This window comes from Cucurbita maxima, unplaced genomic scaffold (assembly GCF_002738345.1).
Source record: "Cucurbita maxima cultivar Rimu unplaced genomic scaffold, Cmax_1.0 Cma_Scf00011, whole genome shotgun sequence".
NCBI classification, from domain to species: domain Eukaryota; kingdom Viridiplantae; phylum Streptophyta; class Magnoliopsida; order Cucurbitales; family Cucurbitaceae; genus Cucurbita; species Cucurbita maxima.
The window spans coordinates 4,086,384-4,103,189 of record NW_019272027.1 but is presented as its reverse complement, the minus strand read 5'-3'; the positions used below and the strand labels follow the sequence as shown (position 1 = coordinate 4,103,189).

Genomic DNA, 16,806 nt, shown 5'->3' with positions numbered 1-16,806 from the left:
GAGAGATTAGTCGAGACGTAATTAGTTGCTCGTCATCTTGAGAGATTAGTCGAGACGAAATTAATTGCTCGTTATTTTGAGAGATTAGTAAATTAGTTGCTGTTATCTCGAGAGATTAGTAAATTAGTTGCTGTTATCTCGAGAGATTAGTTGAGAGGAAATTAGTTGCTCGTGAGAGATTAGTCGAGAGGAAATTAGTTGCTCGTGAGAGATTAGTCGAGATCCATGTCACTTAATCAGATAAAATATTGTTCACATCTATTCTAGAACAATTTGTATTATTTTGAAAAATAATGATTCTTTTATCAGTCAATTTATAGAACAAGGTTTAAATACTATTTTATTTTTTGTGATTTTGGTTTTAGTTCATTTTATTATTCTTTTTTGTACTTATTAAATGTCTTTTTTGATTTTTTAAATATTTTTTAAAAATTATCAATTTGGTCCTTTAAATTTTAAGCCTTATAAAGAATGATTTGAAAAATAAGAAAATCACATTAAAAAAAACAATAAAAATAGAATTTAAATATATAAATTTACGAATTAAAATTCATTTATTTGAACTGAAAAAAAAATGATTTATTTGAATTTGAATATTAAAAAAAAGAAAAATAAAACCTAATGATTATTGAAAATTAAAAAGAAAACATAAAAATAATTGAAAAACAGAGCTCAAACAACCTTTTTTCTGAACTCAAGAATTCACTTTTGTGCGAAACTGAAGAATACACGGAGGGAGAGCAATTCCCTTGTGCCGCTGCTGCAAGTCGTCGCACCGACGGTTGCCGGCGAGGCCAAATTCACATATTCCATCTCCACCTCTCTTCTTACACTGTTTCAAAATCTTGTTAGAATCTTCAGATGATAAATCTAAGAACCTTCGTTCCGATCCTAACGGCGGTCGTAAAGATTTCGTTGTGAAAAGCTACGTCTATTCTAATCAACCTGCGGTTCAAGTAACGCCGGCGAGCCGCCGACGCCGCCGCTGCTGCAGCGGTGGATGATGCGCGTCATTCCGGCCGAGAGTGAAGAGGATCGCTTGCTCGTGGATTGATGGTAATAGGAATTGACAGGAAGAGACGATAACGATTGAGGTCCGTTGGAGGCTGGAAATTGGGCCGAAATTTTCTTCCACCACGGTTGTAGTGAACGGGACGCACAGGACTCCGAAGTCACGTGCCCTCCCCGTGCTTCTGCTGCACATTTCCTCTCTTACGTCTCTCTGACCAATTAGCTGGATGAAGCTTTAGGGCGTCGTTTATCGACTATTCTGTTGTTCTGTTTCATGCTTCTCAAGTTTCAAGGTGATTTTCTGTTGTATCATCTTCATTCCCGTTAGAGTTTCAATGATTTTATTATTACATTCAAGTTTTGATTCGTAATTCCTGGGTTTTCCCCAAAATTCATCACTATCTAACAAGAATTAGAAACTTTGATTTCCATTTTCCCTCTGCCTTTCATCCATTTGGCGGAGCTGACTCGGTTTCCATCGTCGTTGCGGTTAATTGTGGCATTTGTACCCTTTTTGGCTATTCAGGTGAAATGGGAACAGATTTTTACTGGGTCATTCCCAGCGAACTAAATCGTTTCCCTAGAACTTTCCCTGTTTCATAGAAGTAGTTGAGGCAAATTAGGTCTGTCCGAAATTAAATTAATCTTTCTGAAATGAACCCTTGATGCATCCATCTATCATCGAAGATTTGCTATCAGTCATCTTGTATTACGGAGCTGCAATATAGAAATGAAATCAGTTCATAAAATGTTTAAAGAGTTTGAAAACTCAAGCCAAAAACTAAACAGGCCTAGTGATTAATTGAGGATGTTTGGTTGTGCGTATTAATAACATTGTTGGTGGGTTTCAAAAGGTTGATATGTTTTCCTCCTTCCTTTCTATTGAAAAAGTTTGTTGGTGAACTGAAATATTTTTATGCTTTCTTTATGTGGAATTCAGGCAGTAGAGATTAGAGGTGAAGCTGTTGAGATTGACTTATTTCAACATATCAATGACCTACACACCTCCAACATGGGCAACATTAGCTGCTGCTGCATTTGTTTTTTTGTCGCTTGTTCTATCACTGTATCTGTTGTTTGAGCACCTTTCTGCATATAAGAATCCGGAGGTTCTCTTATTCAATGAAGATGCTTTTCTTGTATTTTAATTTTTCCGATTTTCTTTCGAGGAATATAATTATTCCTGGTTGCCATCTTTCAGGAGCAAAAGTTTTTGATTGGTGTTATCCTAATGGTGCCAACTTATGGTGTAGAATCTGTAAGTTCTTAACTGAATGCTTCACGTTATGACTTGATAAATATTTGTAGATACATTTTTTTTTTCTATCACCTTATTGGGTGCAAGTAATCTGAGACTTTCCTCAATCAAAGCTTTATGGTTGAAATAGCAAGAAGTTACTATGTCCAACTGAACTGATTATTTGTGAGATCCCACATGGGTTGGAGAGGAGAACGAAACATTTTTTCTAAAGGGTGTGGAAACCCTCCCTAGCAGATGCGTTTTAAAAACCTTGAGGGGAAGCCCGAAAGGGAAAGCCCAAAGAGGATAATATTTGCTAGTGGTGAGGTTGGGCTACATAACCTTATTTCAAAATAGAGTTCACATCTAAAGAGAATATTTGCTCGAGCAGTTGAATGTTACATTTTTAAGGATGCATTCCATATATGCAGTCTATAACTGTGGGGCCTTGTATCTTCAAGGTTCTTATTGGATCTTAGAATTATAAATTGTAATCAACTTGATATTTGCTGCTGGTATTTGATTTGTTTTTAAGGATTGACAATCGATTTGATTTTATTTATCAGAAGTTTTATTAAGAGGATTGACAACAGATATCTTGTGTGCAAATTCACACCATCTCTGTTTATCTTACTTGGCTTATTGTGAACAGTTTGTATCATTGGTGTACCCATCAATAAGTGTTCATCTTGAGATACTGCGAGATTGCTACGAATCCTTTGCTATGTACTGCTTTGGACGTTACCTGGTTGCTTGCTTGGGTACGTTCTTTGCAAAGTATTTCTGATAGTATTGTAGGATTATGACAGAAGCTATGGTTCTAAATTTGCAGGAGTCCGAACTTATTCATTTTTTCTCTTCATCTTCAAAGTTCCAAATTTTTCTTGCAGTTTTTCTCATGGATCAAACCATCTACTGACCCCTTTATTATATATTTTTTATTTTTATTTTTACTAGGTGGGGAAGAAAGGACCATTGAATTTTTGGAGAGAGAAGGACGTTCAAATACGAAGACACCATTATTAGAACATAGCCTAGAGAAGGGAACAATCAAGCATGTTTTCCCCATGAACCTTTTCTTAAAGCCTTGGAAAATTGGTGGATGGGTTTACCGTGTTATCAAAATTGGAATCGTCCAATATGTACGCTTGCAATTGACCATTGATGCTCTGTTATCCAATGCCTTTTAATACGATTAAAGAAGACTAATGGATTTTCTCCATGGCAGATGTTGATAAAGTCCCTAACGTCTATTTTGGCTGTAGTTCTTGAGAACTTGGGCGTTTACTGTGAAGGAGATTTTAATTACAAATGCGGGTAAACCAAAATTTCAAGTATCTCTGTTGTTGCTTACTCTCCTTCACATTCGACTAACTTTGTGTTTTAACTTTTGAATTTGTTTTATCTATTCATGTGATGAGGTTTTCATTTTTTCCTTTTGGACATGGTATTTGGATAATTAGTTTTTGTATCTTGTTACTGTTAACTTTGATTCACTAATGTGTATATTCTTGTTTTTTCAACCCCTTGACTTGATCTATCTGTCAATTGTATGTGTGCATCCTTGGTCATGTCGAGGTTCTATTTTATTTCTTTTAGTTTTTTTTTTTTTACTTTTTTCTAGACTGGTTATGTTTTCTAATTAGCTGATTAAGTCTCAATTAACGGATAAAGTTGCATGTGATAATCTGAATTTTGAATTCATTTTCCTCAGTGGCTCGTTATTTTATCTTACGGATTACTTTTAGGTACGTAGTGCTGAAGTAAATTTTTGGTTGATGGTTGAGAAGTATTGGAGATTCTACAGCCAAAGTTTTTGGTTGATGGTTTTAGCATTTATTTCGTAGGTATCCCTATATGGCAGTGGTTTTAAATTTCAGTCAATCATGGGCGTTGTACTGTCTGATTCAGTTCTATGCAGTTACAAAGGAGGAATTGGTACATATAAAACCACTGGCCAAGTTTTTGATGTTTAAATCTATAGTGTTTTTGACTTGGTGGCAAGGTGTTGGAATTGCTCTCCTATCTGCCCTTGATTTGTTCAGGAGTCCTGTAGCCCAAGGGTTGCAGTTTAAGTCAAGTGTACAAGATTTCATCATTTGTATAGAGGTAGCCATTTCTTCCACCTGATTCCTTTTTTTCCCCGCTGTTTCGGATCTAATCACGGCACCTTTGATCAACTCTCGTCAGGCTCGACGAATAATATTACCTCTTTCTCAAAAGCCATTTTTCCCTTTGATTTGGTTGCCTTCTTTCCTTGCTGTTTTACCCTCTTAGGTGGATAAAGCTTTTATAATATATATGTTATTATGTGTAGTCGTCCTTTATTGTATATCTATACATGTATATGTGTGAGAACCCACATCGATTGGGGAGGAGAACGGAACACACATCGATTGGGGAGGAGAACGGAACATCCTTTATAAGGGTGTGGAAACCTTCCCCTAGTAGACGCGTTTTAAAAACCTTGAAGGGAAGCTCGAAAGGAAAAGCCTAAAGAGGACAATATCTGTAAGCGGTGGGCTTGGGCCGTTACAATATGTGACTATAATGTAAAAAAATATATGGAGTATCTTTCCCAAAAGCAACAATTTGTATCAAAATTTCACTGAATAATAAAAACAACCATTTCTTTTCCCATGGAGCATTTTTTTGTTTCTTCAATTTCTTGTTCTCTGTTCTTTTAAGAAAGCAGCTTGGAGTGGTTAATTGTAGTGAAGACTGGTTCTTAGTAGTAAGAAATAAACAGATGTATTCTCCTTGTGTCATCTGATTGTTGATGCTCATATTCACAAGATTGAATTCTAACACATCTATAATTCATCCAGCACAGATGGCCATTGCTTCTGTGATTCACTTATATGTATTTCCAGCAAAACCATACGAACTTATGGGAGACCGTTATACTGGAAGTGTTTCTGTTCTTGGCGACTATGCATCTGTCGACTGTCCTTTAGATCCAGATGAGATCAGGGATAGCGAGCGTCCTACCAAGTTACGCCTACCCCAGCCCGACGCAGAAAACCAAGATACCAGGATGGGAATGACAATCAAAGAGAGCGTCCGAGATGTCTTTGTCGGTGGTGGCGGTTATGTGAGTTTTCTCCCTTCATTCTACATATTAGATCCTTGATTTCTCTAATTGATTGGGATTAATGTATGTGGGGATTTTCGCTTCCTAAGGTTACATATGTCCATACATACCTATATATAGTCATGGAAAAGTAGATAAACATGGGAAACTATCTTAAAGTAAGCAAACTAAGCACTACGGAATTTATACTCTCTTTTTCAACTAATCATCCTAACTACTTTCAGTGGGCCGAAGAGCCTGTGGAAGACAATAGAGAGCTCTTACACGAAAAGTCATGTAGGTTTACGTTAGAAAATAAAGATTTTGGGTCTTTGACGTATTTATATTTCTTTACTAACTCGAGCAATCTGTACTTGCTGAAATTACCATTTGAACATGCTTACAGATTGTGAACGACCTGAGATTCACAGTAAACCAAGCAGTCGAACCTGTGGAAAAAGGAATAACAAAGTTCAATGAAAAACTACAGAAGCTCTCCCAAAACATTAAGAAACGAGACAAGGATAAAAGAAGAACCAAGGATGATAGTTGTATCACATCTCCCACACGAAAAGTTATTCGAGGAATAGACGACCCCCTTCTGAACGGGAGCTTCAGCGATAGCGGGGTCATAAGGGAAAAGAAGAACCGTCGAAAGTCGGGTTATTTAAGTGCAGAAAGCGGAGGAGAAAGCAGCAGCGATTTTGGTTATGGAAAGTACCAAGTCGGGGGCCATCGGTGGATCACCAAAGAGTAGTAAAAGGTAATAGATTCTTACTGCCCTTATAACAAAGCAAGAAAAAAAGAGGCCGGTTGTGGTTCACATATCAAGAGATGTGTATTGAAGTTTCAAATGCCTGAATTTCTGCTTTGTGTGAGCCATCTGCAAATGTAGTTATGGCATGGCAATGATGGGGGGGAGATTCACCAAATGCCAAGGTAATTTCTTGGTGCAAAGAGGATAAATGAATCTATTGCTTAGTGTATTATCATGATTACGAACTATGGGCTTGCTTACTGTTCTTGTAAATAGCTGCCTATGAGTGACAGAATTGGTATGTTTTGCATTATTTATTTGTGGGGTGGACAGATATTAGTAGAAAGATTTGTAAAATCTTATCGATGGATGTGTTTAACGATCTTTAAACTTAGTATTCTTGGAATTGGAGAAGCTTCATGTTACTATAGATTCGACTTTCTGCACATGTACTGATCGGAGTCGTTACGTAGAAACGAAGAACTTGGTCAGAATATGTTTTTTGGAAGAGACTCATTGATCTTATACCTTTTGGTTTTAAACAGGAAAAGTTGATATTGTGATCCTATACTGTTTGATTATAAATAGGAAAAGTCAATAAATGTGATCTTATACTGTTTGATTATAAACATGAAAAGTCCATATTGTGATCTTATACTATTTGATTATAAATAGGAAATGTTGATAGTGTGATCTTATACTGTTTGATTATACACAGGAAAAGTCAATAGTGTGATCTTATACTGTTTATATCGTTTGATTATAAACAGGAAAATTTGAAATTGTGATCTTATACTGTTTGATTATAAACAGGAAAAGTCGATATTATGATCTTATACTGTTTGATTATAAATAGGAAACGTCGATATTGTGATCTTATATTGTTTGAGTATAAATAGAAAAAATCGATATTGTATATAGTGAGGTCACTGTGTAATTTTCTTATTTTTTCATTTACTAACTTGAAATTAGGAAGTCAGCAATAAACTTAGATTTGGTTTATTTAAAACATAGATAAAAGTGGTATTTATAAATTTAATTTAAAAAAAATTATGATTAGATAATCATTTAATTACTTTTTTTAATAAAATATAATTTTTTTAAAAACTAGATTATTACAAATTTTAAAAGACAAAATAAAATAGAGAAGTCGTTGTATGAAACGGCGTCGTATTGAAGAAGGTGGAATCGTCATCCACCATTTCGTCGCCTCCGTACTTTTCGTCTTCGTTAGAGAAACTACGCAGAGGAACCCACCGTCGCCTTCTCCCTCGCAATCCCATCTCCGGCCGACTCAATATCTCTAACTCTTCATTTCTCTTCACAGCTCGATCGGATTCCTCAGCTATGGCTCTCAATCTCCGCCAAAAGCAGACTGGTAAGTCCTTTTCTTCTTCCTTAAGTCTCAGTTCCCGCAAATCAACCATACATATTAAGCACTCGATTACGCCGGATGCCATTTCTCCGATCTTCTTTGAACTAATTCTGTATTTGATTGATGGCAGAAAGCATTATTCGTATGTTGAATCTGAACCAGCCTGTTACCGCTACGGGTACGGCCAACGATGAGGTTTACAAGATCCTGATCTACGACAGGTTCTGTCAAAACATTCTTTCTCCTTTGATTCATGTCAAGGACCTACGCAAACATGGCGTTACTCTTTACTTCCTTATTGACAAGGAACGTAAGCCTGTACACGATGTCCCTGCTGTTTACTTTGTTCAAGCAACCAAGCATAATATCGATCGGATCGTTGCTGATGCTTCGCGTTCTTTGTATGATAGCTTCTTTCTCAACTTCTCATCCTCTGTCCCCCGGCAGCTGCTTGAGGATCTCGCGTCTGAAACGTTGAAAACGGATTCCATTCAGCGAATTGCAAAGGTGCATGATCAGTATTTGGAATTTGTTACTCTTGAAGATAATTTGTTTTCGTTAGGTCAGAGGTCTAGTTATGTGCAATTGAATGATCCCTCGGCAGGGGATCGTGAGATTGAAGAGATTGTGGAGAAGATTGTTGGAGGGTTGTTCTGTGTTTTGGCTACGCTTGCTGTAGTGCCGATCATTAGGTGCCCACGAGGGGGGCCTGCTGAGATGGTTGCCATGGCGTTGGATCAAAGGTTAAGGGATCACTTGTTATCGAAGAACAACTTGTTCTCTGAAGGTGGGGGGTTTATGAGCTCCTTTCAGCGCCCGATTCTGTGTTTATTTGATCGTAATTTTGAATTGTCTGTTGGAATTCAACATGATTTTAGATACCAGCCTTTGGTGCACGACATTCTTGGGCTGAAATTGAATGGGTTGAGTGTTAAGAGTGAAAAGGGTGGAATGAATTATGAGTTGAATAGTTCGGATCCATTTTGGTCGGCTAATGGATTCTTGGAATTCCCAGAAGTTGCAGTCGAGATTGAGACACAGCTGAACAAATACAAGAGGGATGTTGATGAGGTCAATAGGAAGACTGGTGGAGCTGCTGAGGCTGAGTTTGATGGAGCAGATATGATAGGTAACACTAAGCATTTGATGAAGGCAGTTAACTCATTGCCTGAGTTGACCGAGCGGAAGCAAATCATCGACAAGCACACGAATATTGCTACTGTTTTGCTTGGGGAGATTAAAGAAAGATCCCTTGATTCATATGCGAAGAAGGTGAACGAGATAATGTCTAGAGGTGGCATTGATCGGAATGAGCTTTTGGACTTGCTTAGAGGTAAAGGCACTAAGATGGACAAGCTTCGGTTTGCTATCATGTATCTAATCTCTTCTGAAAACATTAATCAATCGGAAGTTGAAGCAGTGGAAGAGGTTCTAAAGGAGTTGGAAATTAACACTAGTGCATTTCAATATGTAAAGAAGATGAAATCATTGAACGTCTCATTTGCATCTGCAAATTCCACTGGCAAGGGAAACATTGTCAATTGGGCTGAAAAGCTATACGGACAATCAATTAGTGCTGTGACTGCTGGTGTAAAAAATCTATTATCTAGTGATAGGCAACTTGCATTAACAAGGACTGTGGAGGCTTTGATGGAGGGAAAACCAAATCCTGAAATTGATTCGTATCTCGTTCTCGATCCTCGTGCTCAAAGGTCAAGTGCTGGAACAAGCAGCAGCCATTTAAAAGGACCTTTCAAGGAAGCGATCGTATTTATGATTGGCGGGGGTAATTACATAGAGTATGCAAGTCTGCAGGAACTTTCCCTGCGTCAGCATCCTCCGAAGCATGTTGTATATGGTACAACAGAAATTCTAACTGGAGAGGAGTTTGTAGAGCAGCTTATGCTGTTGGGGCAGAAGATGGGGTTGGGCAGTGCTTCTGTATCCTCAAGTAATTAGTTCATACCCTTAGTCTAGAATTCTAAATCAGTAATTTGGAGTTAGTTTTTGATTCAGTGGTGGAGTTCTAATCTGTCAGTCATATAGAACGCACGGTTTACTATTGATCTATACTTGACCCTCGAGCAGCCTGCGTGATCCCAAGTTGGTCACCTCTGAGCCTCTTGGAAATTCTTCTTTCTTAGATAGGGTAGGTTCAGTCGATTCGAAGCAAAAGTAGAGGTTCGATGAGCAAGACCCGTCTAACAAAACCAATTTTGCTGTCTGCAGCTTGAAGGAATGAACTTACTGAGTACGTCAACTCGACATTTTGTTACGTATTACACACATATATGAAGCCTTCCTTGCTTAGTAGTTCCATTTTTATTAACATTTATGCTTCACGCGTTATTTTGTTTAGGACAAGTAAAGAACAGAAAGTACATTATATTTATATACATGGCTTATTAAATCCCATTCCATCTTATTTGCTACTAACGTTCTTGATCATACAAAAATATTACTCGACTCCCTAGCAATGATGGAAGCGACCCATTTAAGGACAAAAACCAAATGAGAGCATGAGAAATTTGATACCATAAATCACAACTCTTAGTATGTTCCAACTTGGAAATTACTGTGCAGGAACCACCATGGACCATTTTTTGAAAGCAATCTGCATAACAAAACAACCGCATGGAAGTTATAAATGTTTGTAGAGAAGAATCACATGAAAATTAGGGATCAATGGTCTATCATCTATCTGAATTCCAGAGCTTAACATTGACTATCCCTTTCAGTATCATGATAAAATGCATCCAAGGATAGAATTAGAATGCAAGCACTACTGCATAATTTTGCCATCTAACTACTTAGTTATGAGCTAAAAACTATTGGTAGCATCACATTTCGAACTTCAATCTTGCATATTGATGACCTATCATCATAAGATTTGCTCATTCTATGTGATGAACTTTTGGTTGTCAGGTCCTTCAAGAATGAAAACAAGTACAGGATCTATTTCTATAGGCTATACAGTTGTTTCCTTGAGTTCAAGAGCGAGATTGTACCTGGCAAAACCAGCTACAGTACGCAAGCCCATAAAGAGTGTCAAGCCTAGCCATGTCCTATAGAGACCAAAGCTGGAAGGAGCATAAAGCATAACGCAGGAAGAGACTGTTCCAATCACCACCTAATATAACCAGCAAGTTTGTCTTCACTTTGGAGATAAGGATACTTCATTTTAGTGATCTTTACTATGAAGGAAAATGTTTACCGTTGACCAAGCTGCATACGGGAAGTCCGAAACACCATAATGCAAACCATCAAAGAGAATTGCTAGAGGAATCAAAGGTTGAGCGCCACTTACAAACTGTACAAGATTCAATGGAAGCATTCTGTGAGCCACATATATGAAAACGTTCAACCTAGTAAGGACGAGTTCTGTTCAAAACGAAACTGCATAACTTACCAGCACTCCCTTTCTAAGAATTTCCAACACTTGAGGATCCTTGGTGAACAAAGGGGCCAAAGAATGAAAAGATGCTCCAAGGACTGCACATAATATGATACCTGCGAGCAAGCCTACCTGAACCAAAATCCATATAAAACTTGTTCATTTGTTGAAACGTCAAGTTTCAAAAGACTTCCAGTGGGAATGTAGAGACACAAATACACAAATAAAATGAAATTGTACCTTTATGGCTAAGCTTGCAACTTTCTTTGCAGTCTTATAATCTCTTTTTGATGCAGCACTCGCAACTATAACCTATCAGTGTACGCAATTTCAATGTCAAGGAGAAAAACAGATAAAGCCGTGGTGAGAACATCCTCAATTTCGGACTTCATTATTTCAAAAAATGTTTACCTGACTAGAAGTAGCAAGAGCTTCAGTAAGAGTAGTTACTGCTAACCATACTTGCATACATATTTGATGTGCAGCCATAGGTACTGCACCTTGACGAGTGACCATTGACATCGCTACTGTCATGGTCGTTAGAACGGAAAGAGTCCTTCCAAAGAGATAACTACCTAATGGCAGGTACACATCTAATCAAACTATGGAAATCAATGGCTATTGAGTCTATTGGTTTATAGATTTGTTCCAAAACAAATTTCTCTAAAATGTTGATAGCAATTGTGTTTGACAACATTTTTTCTTCTTCTATTAAGTTCACTTTTTAAAATAGTATGATTTAGATGAAAGAATATAAGGCAAGCTAAGAAAAAGGAAGTCAAGCTAAAGAAGAGGGGCTCTTGTTAAATAAAATGAGACTTGAGAAGTTATTACAAGAGCCTTGTCACCAAAACCGATAGAGAAACATGAAATCTCTTGAGCGTTATTTCTCTCCTCCTATAAACCTTGCAGGATTGCACCAGTTCAAGCCCACCGTTAGTTGATATTATCCGCTTTTGTCTATTACGTATCTCCGTCAGTTTCTCGGTTTTAAAACACGTCTACTAGAAAGAAGTTTTTACATCCTTATAAGGAATGCTTCGTTCCCCTCTTGAACCGATGTGGGATCTCACAATCCACTCCCTTTGGGGGCCCAGCGTCCTCGCTGACACACCGTCGGTGTCTGGCTCTAATACTATTTATAACAGCCCAAGCCCTCCACTAGTCAATATTGTATGTTTTAGCCCATTACTTATTGCCGTCAGCCTAACGATTTTAAAATGTGCTAGGAAGAGGTTTCCACACCCTTATAAAGAATGCTTTGTTTCCCTCGCCAACCGATGTGAGATCTCACACCCCCATTTTTCATAAAAACCTCCCCTTCTCTCGAAAAGGCCGGTGGAAGAGAGGTCTGTGAGCGTCTCCTTGTGTCTATTCTTTGCAAAGAAACGAAGTCCAATTTTGGTCAATGCATGGTAAGAAAAGCTCAAGAGATAATTCCCAATAACATATTTTTGTTCTTATCAATCTTTCTCCCTAGTATGAAGTAGAAGAAGAAAACAGTTCTGAAATTACCAGATTTCATATATTCACCAAATTGCAGTGCACCAAACTTTGGCGATAGCAGTACAACCCTTTTGTTTAAAAACCATATCATTAGAAAAGCAATAACATATCTGAAACATGAACACAACTCATTAGAATTTGGAGACCATAAGAGAACACATAAGAAGATCAGTTGGAAAGTTAACATACTGAGATACTACAAAGGAAATTGCTGCTCCAGTTGCGCCCAATTGAAAATAGTAAATCAATAGTGGAAAAAGACAGACAGCCAAAAAGTTGCCAATTCCTGCCAATTAATACCAGATCATGCCCAAAAACGAATAAGAGTCTAAAAAATGAGGTTAAACTATGAGTTTAATACTAAACTTTATAAAGCGTTTTCAAGTCCTACTTAAACTCTATTGGATATTTGTTACCGTTCGAGGACTTATTGGATACGAACATAAGAGCTTCAAGACTAAACCAAGACTAAACCGGGAAGTAACCACAAAAAAGGAATTACTAAAACACAAACTTTCGCATTAATATAAATCTAAGTGTGATAGATAGATAGATGCATGCCTAGACATAGAACAAGAGTTTTGGTATCCTTAAACCCCCTAAAAACTCCTTGAAGAGTCAAATAAAGAGCAACGGCAGGAGCACCAAGGGCTCTAAGTGTGAGAAATTTTTGGGCTTGAATGCGCAAAGATGACCCCTGTTAAGACAAGATAAACCAACCTTCTCAAAAAGGGTCAAAAAGATAAAGGAACAATAATAATAAAAAAAAAAACATTGATTATATATAAGTTAGTCAGTAATCTTTTAAGTTTGTGTCAAATAAGTTCTCGAGCCTTCAACTTTGTGTTTAGTAGCTTTGTCTTCTATCCAACACTTTTAAAATTCACAAATCAAGCTTGGAGGCTCGAGGACTTACTAACACAAGACTAGTTTAGTACTTTTAGGAGTTCATGAATCTATTTGACACGAACAAAAAGGTTTATAACTCAACTTGTATCTAACCTAAAACTCTCGAGAGAAAATAGAGGAAACCAAACAAATGCTTACACAAGGAATACTCATGGCATTCAGAAGAATTCCAGATCCAAAGTAAAGGATTAAAGCCTCAAAAACTCCAACTCCAAGTGCCAGCACAAGAGCTGTAGAAACTGAAGATAAGTGCTCTCTCTGCACAGAATCTGGTTCCATGAAAAGTGGATTTGAGAATGGTATGAAAGTTGTGAAAGAAAAAAAAGTAGAAACAAAAGCATTGGAAGAGAACCTAAAGAAGGATGTTGGAGGCCATGTTTTGAAATGTCCTCAGCAACAAAGGAAGTAGCTACACTTAGTAGAGGGACATTAAAAAGCTTTGAAAGGTAGTTAAATATGTTTATGGAAACACCAGCTGAAGCCAACTCCAAGGCACCTGCACAAACGTTCAAAAAATGAGCATATATGAACAACAATTATCTTAAATTGATTCAACTTTTTCGTGTTTAAAATCATAGTTTATCGAACATTAATATACTTCATGTTGCATAGGAACAACGTAAGAGCTACAACAATTCTATTCTAAGCCTTCATCTAGTATATGAAAAGTGTCACTTGATGACAGGGATTTCCATTAGAAGAATTTGAGATTCTATAGTTTAGGTACTCTCGTTTTAGGAAGACCTGAACAAGGAAACCTAACGAATGTTAGATGCAAAGCCCCACACCTCGTTAAGATCATATTGGCATACTCTAAAAAGTAAACTCCATTGAAGACGAGAGGTGTTTAGCCTAACGAATCGAAACTAGGGATGGATCAAGGTAGTTTGCCTGTCAAACTGAGAGGCGAAGGGAAAAAGGATAGAGCATACAAAGGAGCCATAAATGCCCAACTTATAATTTACCCTGTAAACTAATGGTTACATAGCCAGCATCTTAACAGATCAATCAAGTAAACATACATGAAGTCAATTGACTTTTGTTTAGTGGATAAAACATCATATTACCATCCTAGCGGTCGGTAGTTCAACTCTATCAACCCTTCACCGAACGATCATCGAGGTAAATGAAAAAAAAAAAAAAAAAAAGTAGAGAAAAGGGGGAAAGAAGAAGGCATGCCTAATTTTCCAACAGAAGCAGTCTCCAAAAGCTGTCCAGCCAAGAGCATAGCTTGTCCAGCCATTGCAGGTAGACACAGAACTACAAGTTCATATTTAACATCATCCCCAGATTGTTCATCATAATTTCCATTTTTTCCCCAAACCCTGCATTGCAAACATCACAAGTTCATATTTAACATCATCCCCAGCTTAAATACTGCAATATAATCGATCAATCTTTTTATATTTTGTTTATCAACCCTTTCTATTAACTGCCGTTTAATTGAGTTTCACACATGCAGATTCACCTGATCATTAATAGATTAAAAAAAAAAAGAAATTAAAGGTTTAATTGCAACAGTAAGTAAGCAATCCTAATGATTTAGAGAATTATTATTAGTGAATGTTGGAATTTGAAAAAGAAAAGGTNAAAGGTCAAAGTGAAGAGGGTTCAAATTTGGAGATAACTCCCATTAGTTGCATGGATTGAGATACGTCCAAGAAGTGTTATGAGTCAGTCATAAATGTTCCACAAATGATCCAAAATGTTCATCACAACCAAAGTGTCTCAATACACTTAATTGCATGCAAGTTTTGAGTTATCTCCAAATCTGAACGGTCCCCATTTTTACCCTTTTTTTTTTTTAATTTTTTTTCGTTTTTTTTTTAATAATCTTATCTTATCCGTTTTCTGTTTTTTTTTTTTTCTTTTTTATATTCTTGTTCCATATTTATTTCAATATTTTGTTTTAATTTTATGTTAAATTAATAAAAAATACTTTTATTAAAAATATTTTTTAAAAGTTTTAATAATACTTTTTTTATCTTTAGTGGGACAAAAAAAAAAAAACTTTAAAAAATATACGTTTAACTTTCTGTTAAAAAAATGTTTTTGAGCTTCCAAAAATACCCTTCTATATATATATATTTTTTTTTTGAAGAATTTTTTTAAGTAATATTAATACCTTAGATAATTTATAAGAGGTAAATAGATTAGTTTCCGTTAATACTATTTTGTTAATTTTTTTAAAAAATTCAAAAGTATTTTTAAAAATAATATAAAAATATCAAATCCATGGTCAAAATAAATTGCTTACCGTTTTCGGGTAAAATAGTCTTTTGATTTAATCATAGTTTAACCTTAAAGTTATACCAAAAAAAGAAAAAGAGAAAAATATATATTTTTTAATGAAAATGTTGATGTAAATCTGGATTAAAAAAAAATTAAAGAAATTTATAAATATTTTTTTAAAAAATATTTAAATTAAAAATTCAGAATTAAATTCTTACACGGTGGCGCTGTTCCTATCGCGGGAACCACCTTCTTCTTCTTCTTCGTAGAGACTGTCGCTGAACCGATTACTAATGGCATTCCGCCGGCCGGCGAATAGAGGGCCAATAAGATCCTTGTGAAGTCCGGCAGACAACTTTCCGGTTCCGTTAGGTTTTTCCGAAATCGTACGACGAAATCGGGAACAGAAATCGACAGCATGTCTCGGGCCTAGAGCTGAAGAACAATCCAACATTCTTCTGCGATTTAGGGCTATTCGAGGAACTGTGAGCTCGGTGAAATGACAAGAAGCAGCCATTGATGATGTCGATTAATGGAAATCCTACGAAGGATTGATCGGTGGTTGAATGGAGAGGGAAATGGAATGGGAAGTTTGAATGAGCGAGGAGAAGGCGAGAGGTCAGATAAACCATGCAATGGTGGAAGGAGTTGCTTGGTGCCACAAAGCCCCCTTGATTTTTATAGGGTTCTGGAGGGGCTATGTGGCAGCAAGTTCAATGAAACAGTAGAACTACAAAATTTGCTGACCTTCACTGAAAATGTTGGCAATTCCTAGTCTCCTCCATGATTTTGTTCCCTTTAATGGAAAAAAGGACGGTCGTTTTCATATTACTGACAACTATGGAATACTTTTTTAATCGATAGTGTTGTATAACCGAAGTTGAGGTCGACCCTTGAGATTGATGGTGTCACCCATGTGAACCTTTGAGACCGTCCTCCAAGAAAGGGTTCCCAAAGGTAACTAAATGGATGAGAAGGTTAAGTCGGTCAAAGATCTATTTGAGAAACAGTTCGACTCAGCAACTATCCAACTTTGTAACCACTTATCATACTTAACATACTATGAATATTACAATAAGATTGTACGATTTCTAAACCACCCTGTAAAGAATGACATTCACACGTTACTCTCTATCTATAATAGAGTAATGACCCAAATCCACCGCTAGCAGATATTGTCCTCCTTGAGCTTTCCTTTTTAGGTTTCCTCTCAAGGCTTTAAAACGCGTCTGCTAGGAAAAGGTTTTCACACCCTTATAAATGGTGGCCTGTTCTCCTCCCCAACAAATGTGGGACATCACAATTACTA

The 16,806-nt window shown here is 36.8% G+C and overlaps 3 protein-coding genes across 7 annotated transcripts; 2 read left to right on the top strand and 1 right to left on the bottom strand.

Annotated features, from left to right (window-relative positions):
• Positions 1 to 656: 656 nt before the first annotated feature.
• LOC111486459 (protein LAZ1-like) lies at positions 657 to 6,534 on the top strand. 4 transcript variants are annotated; one of them, XM_023133625.1, is made up of 10 exons: positions 657 to 1,304; positions 1,952 to 2,120; positions 2,213 to 2,269; positions 2,904 to 3,012; positions 3,209 to 3,393; positions 3,480 to 3,568; positions 4,099 to 4,360; positions 5,085 to 5,345; positions 5,570 to 5,621; positions 5,731 to 5,934. In XM_023133625.1, exons 2-10 carry the CDS (start codon positions 2,004 to 2,006, stop codon positions 5,802 to 5,804), a joined length of 1,206 nt encoding a protein of 401 aa, XP_022989393.1. In that variant the 5' UTR covers positions 657 to 1,304; positions 1,952 to 2,003; the 3' UTR covers positions 5,805 to 5,934. The 4 variants fall into 4 exon arrangements, with proteins under 4 accessions (XP_022989393.1, XP_022989390.1, XP_022989392.1 ...); XM_023133622.1 differs by lacking the exon at positions 5,570 to 5,621 and having other exon boundaries at positions 662 to 1,304; positions 5,731 to 6,534; XM_023133624.1 differs by lacking the exons at positions 657 to 1,304; positions 5,570 to 5,621 and adding an exon at positions 1,384 to 1,537 and having other exon boundaries at positions 5,731 to 6,534.
• Positions 6,535 to 7,253: 719 nt separating this feature from the next.
• On the top strand, positions 7,254 to 11,095 carry LOC111486439 (SEC1 family transport protein SLY1-like). 2 transcript variants are annotated; one of them, XR_002718880.1, is made up of 3 exons: positions 7,254 to 7,459; positions 7,587 to 9,707; positions 10,382 to 11,095. XR_002718880.1 is itself a non-coding variant. In XM_023133597.1 (2 exons), the coding sequence occupies exons 1-2, from the start codon at positions 7,429 to 7,431 to the stop codon at positions 9,413 to 9,415; spliced, it is 1,860 nt and encodes a 619-aa protein (XP_022989365.1). In that variant the 5' UTR covers positions 7,254 to 7,428; the 3' UTR covers positions 9,416 to 9,886. The 2 variants fall into 2 exon arrangements, 1 of the variants encoding a protein (XP_022989365.1); XM_023133597.1 differs by lacking the exon at positions 10,382 to 11,095 and having other exon boundaries at positions 7,587 to 9,886.
• Positions 10,425 to 16,187, bottom strand: LOC111486599 (protein DETOXIFICATION 45, chloroplastic-like). Its single transcript, XM_023133768.1, has 12 exons — positions 15,716 to 16,187; positions 14,445 to 14,590; positions 13,618 to 13,761; positions 13,404 to 13,534; positions 12,918 to 13,053; positions 12,546 to 12,642; positions 12,366 to 12,466; positions 11,262 to 11,425; positions 11,091 to 11,162; positions 10,866 to 10,982; positions 10,671 to 10,766; positions 10,425 to 10,586 (listed from the first exon to the last, which is right to left on the bottom strand). Exons 1-12 carry the CDS (start codon positions 16,012 to 16,014, stop codon positions 10,425 to 10,427), a joined length of 1,665 nt encoding a protein of 554 aa, XP_022989536.1. The 5' UTR covers positions 16,015 to 16,187.
• Between the last annotated feature and the right edge of the window lie 619 nt (positions 16,188 to 16,806).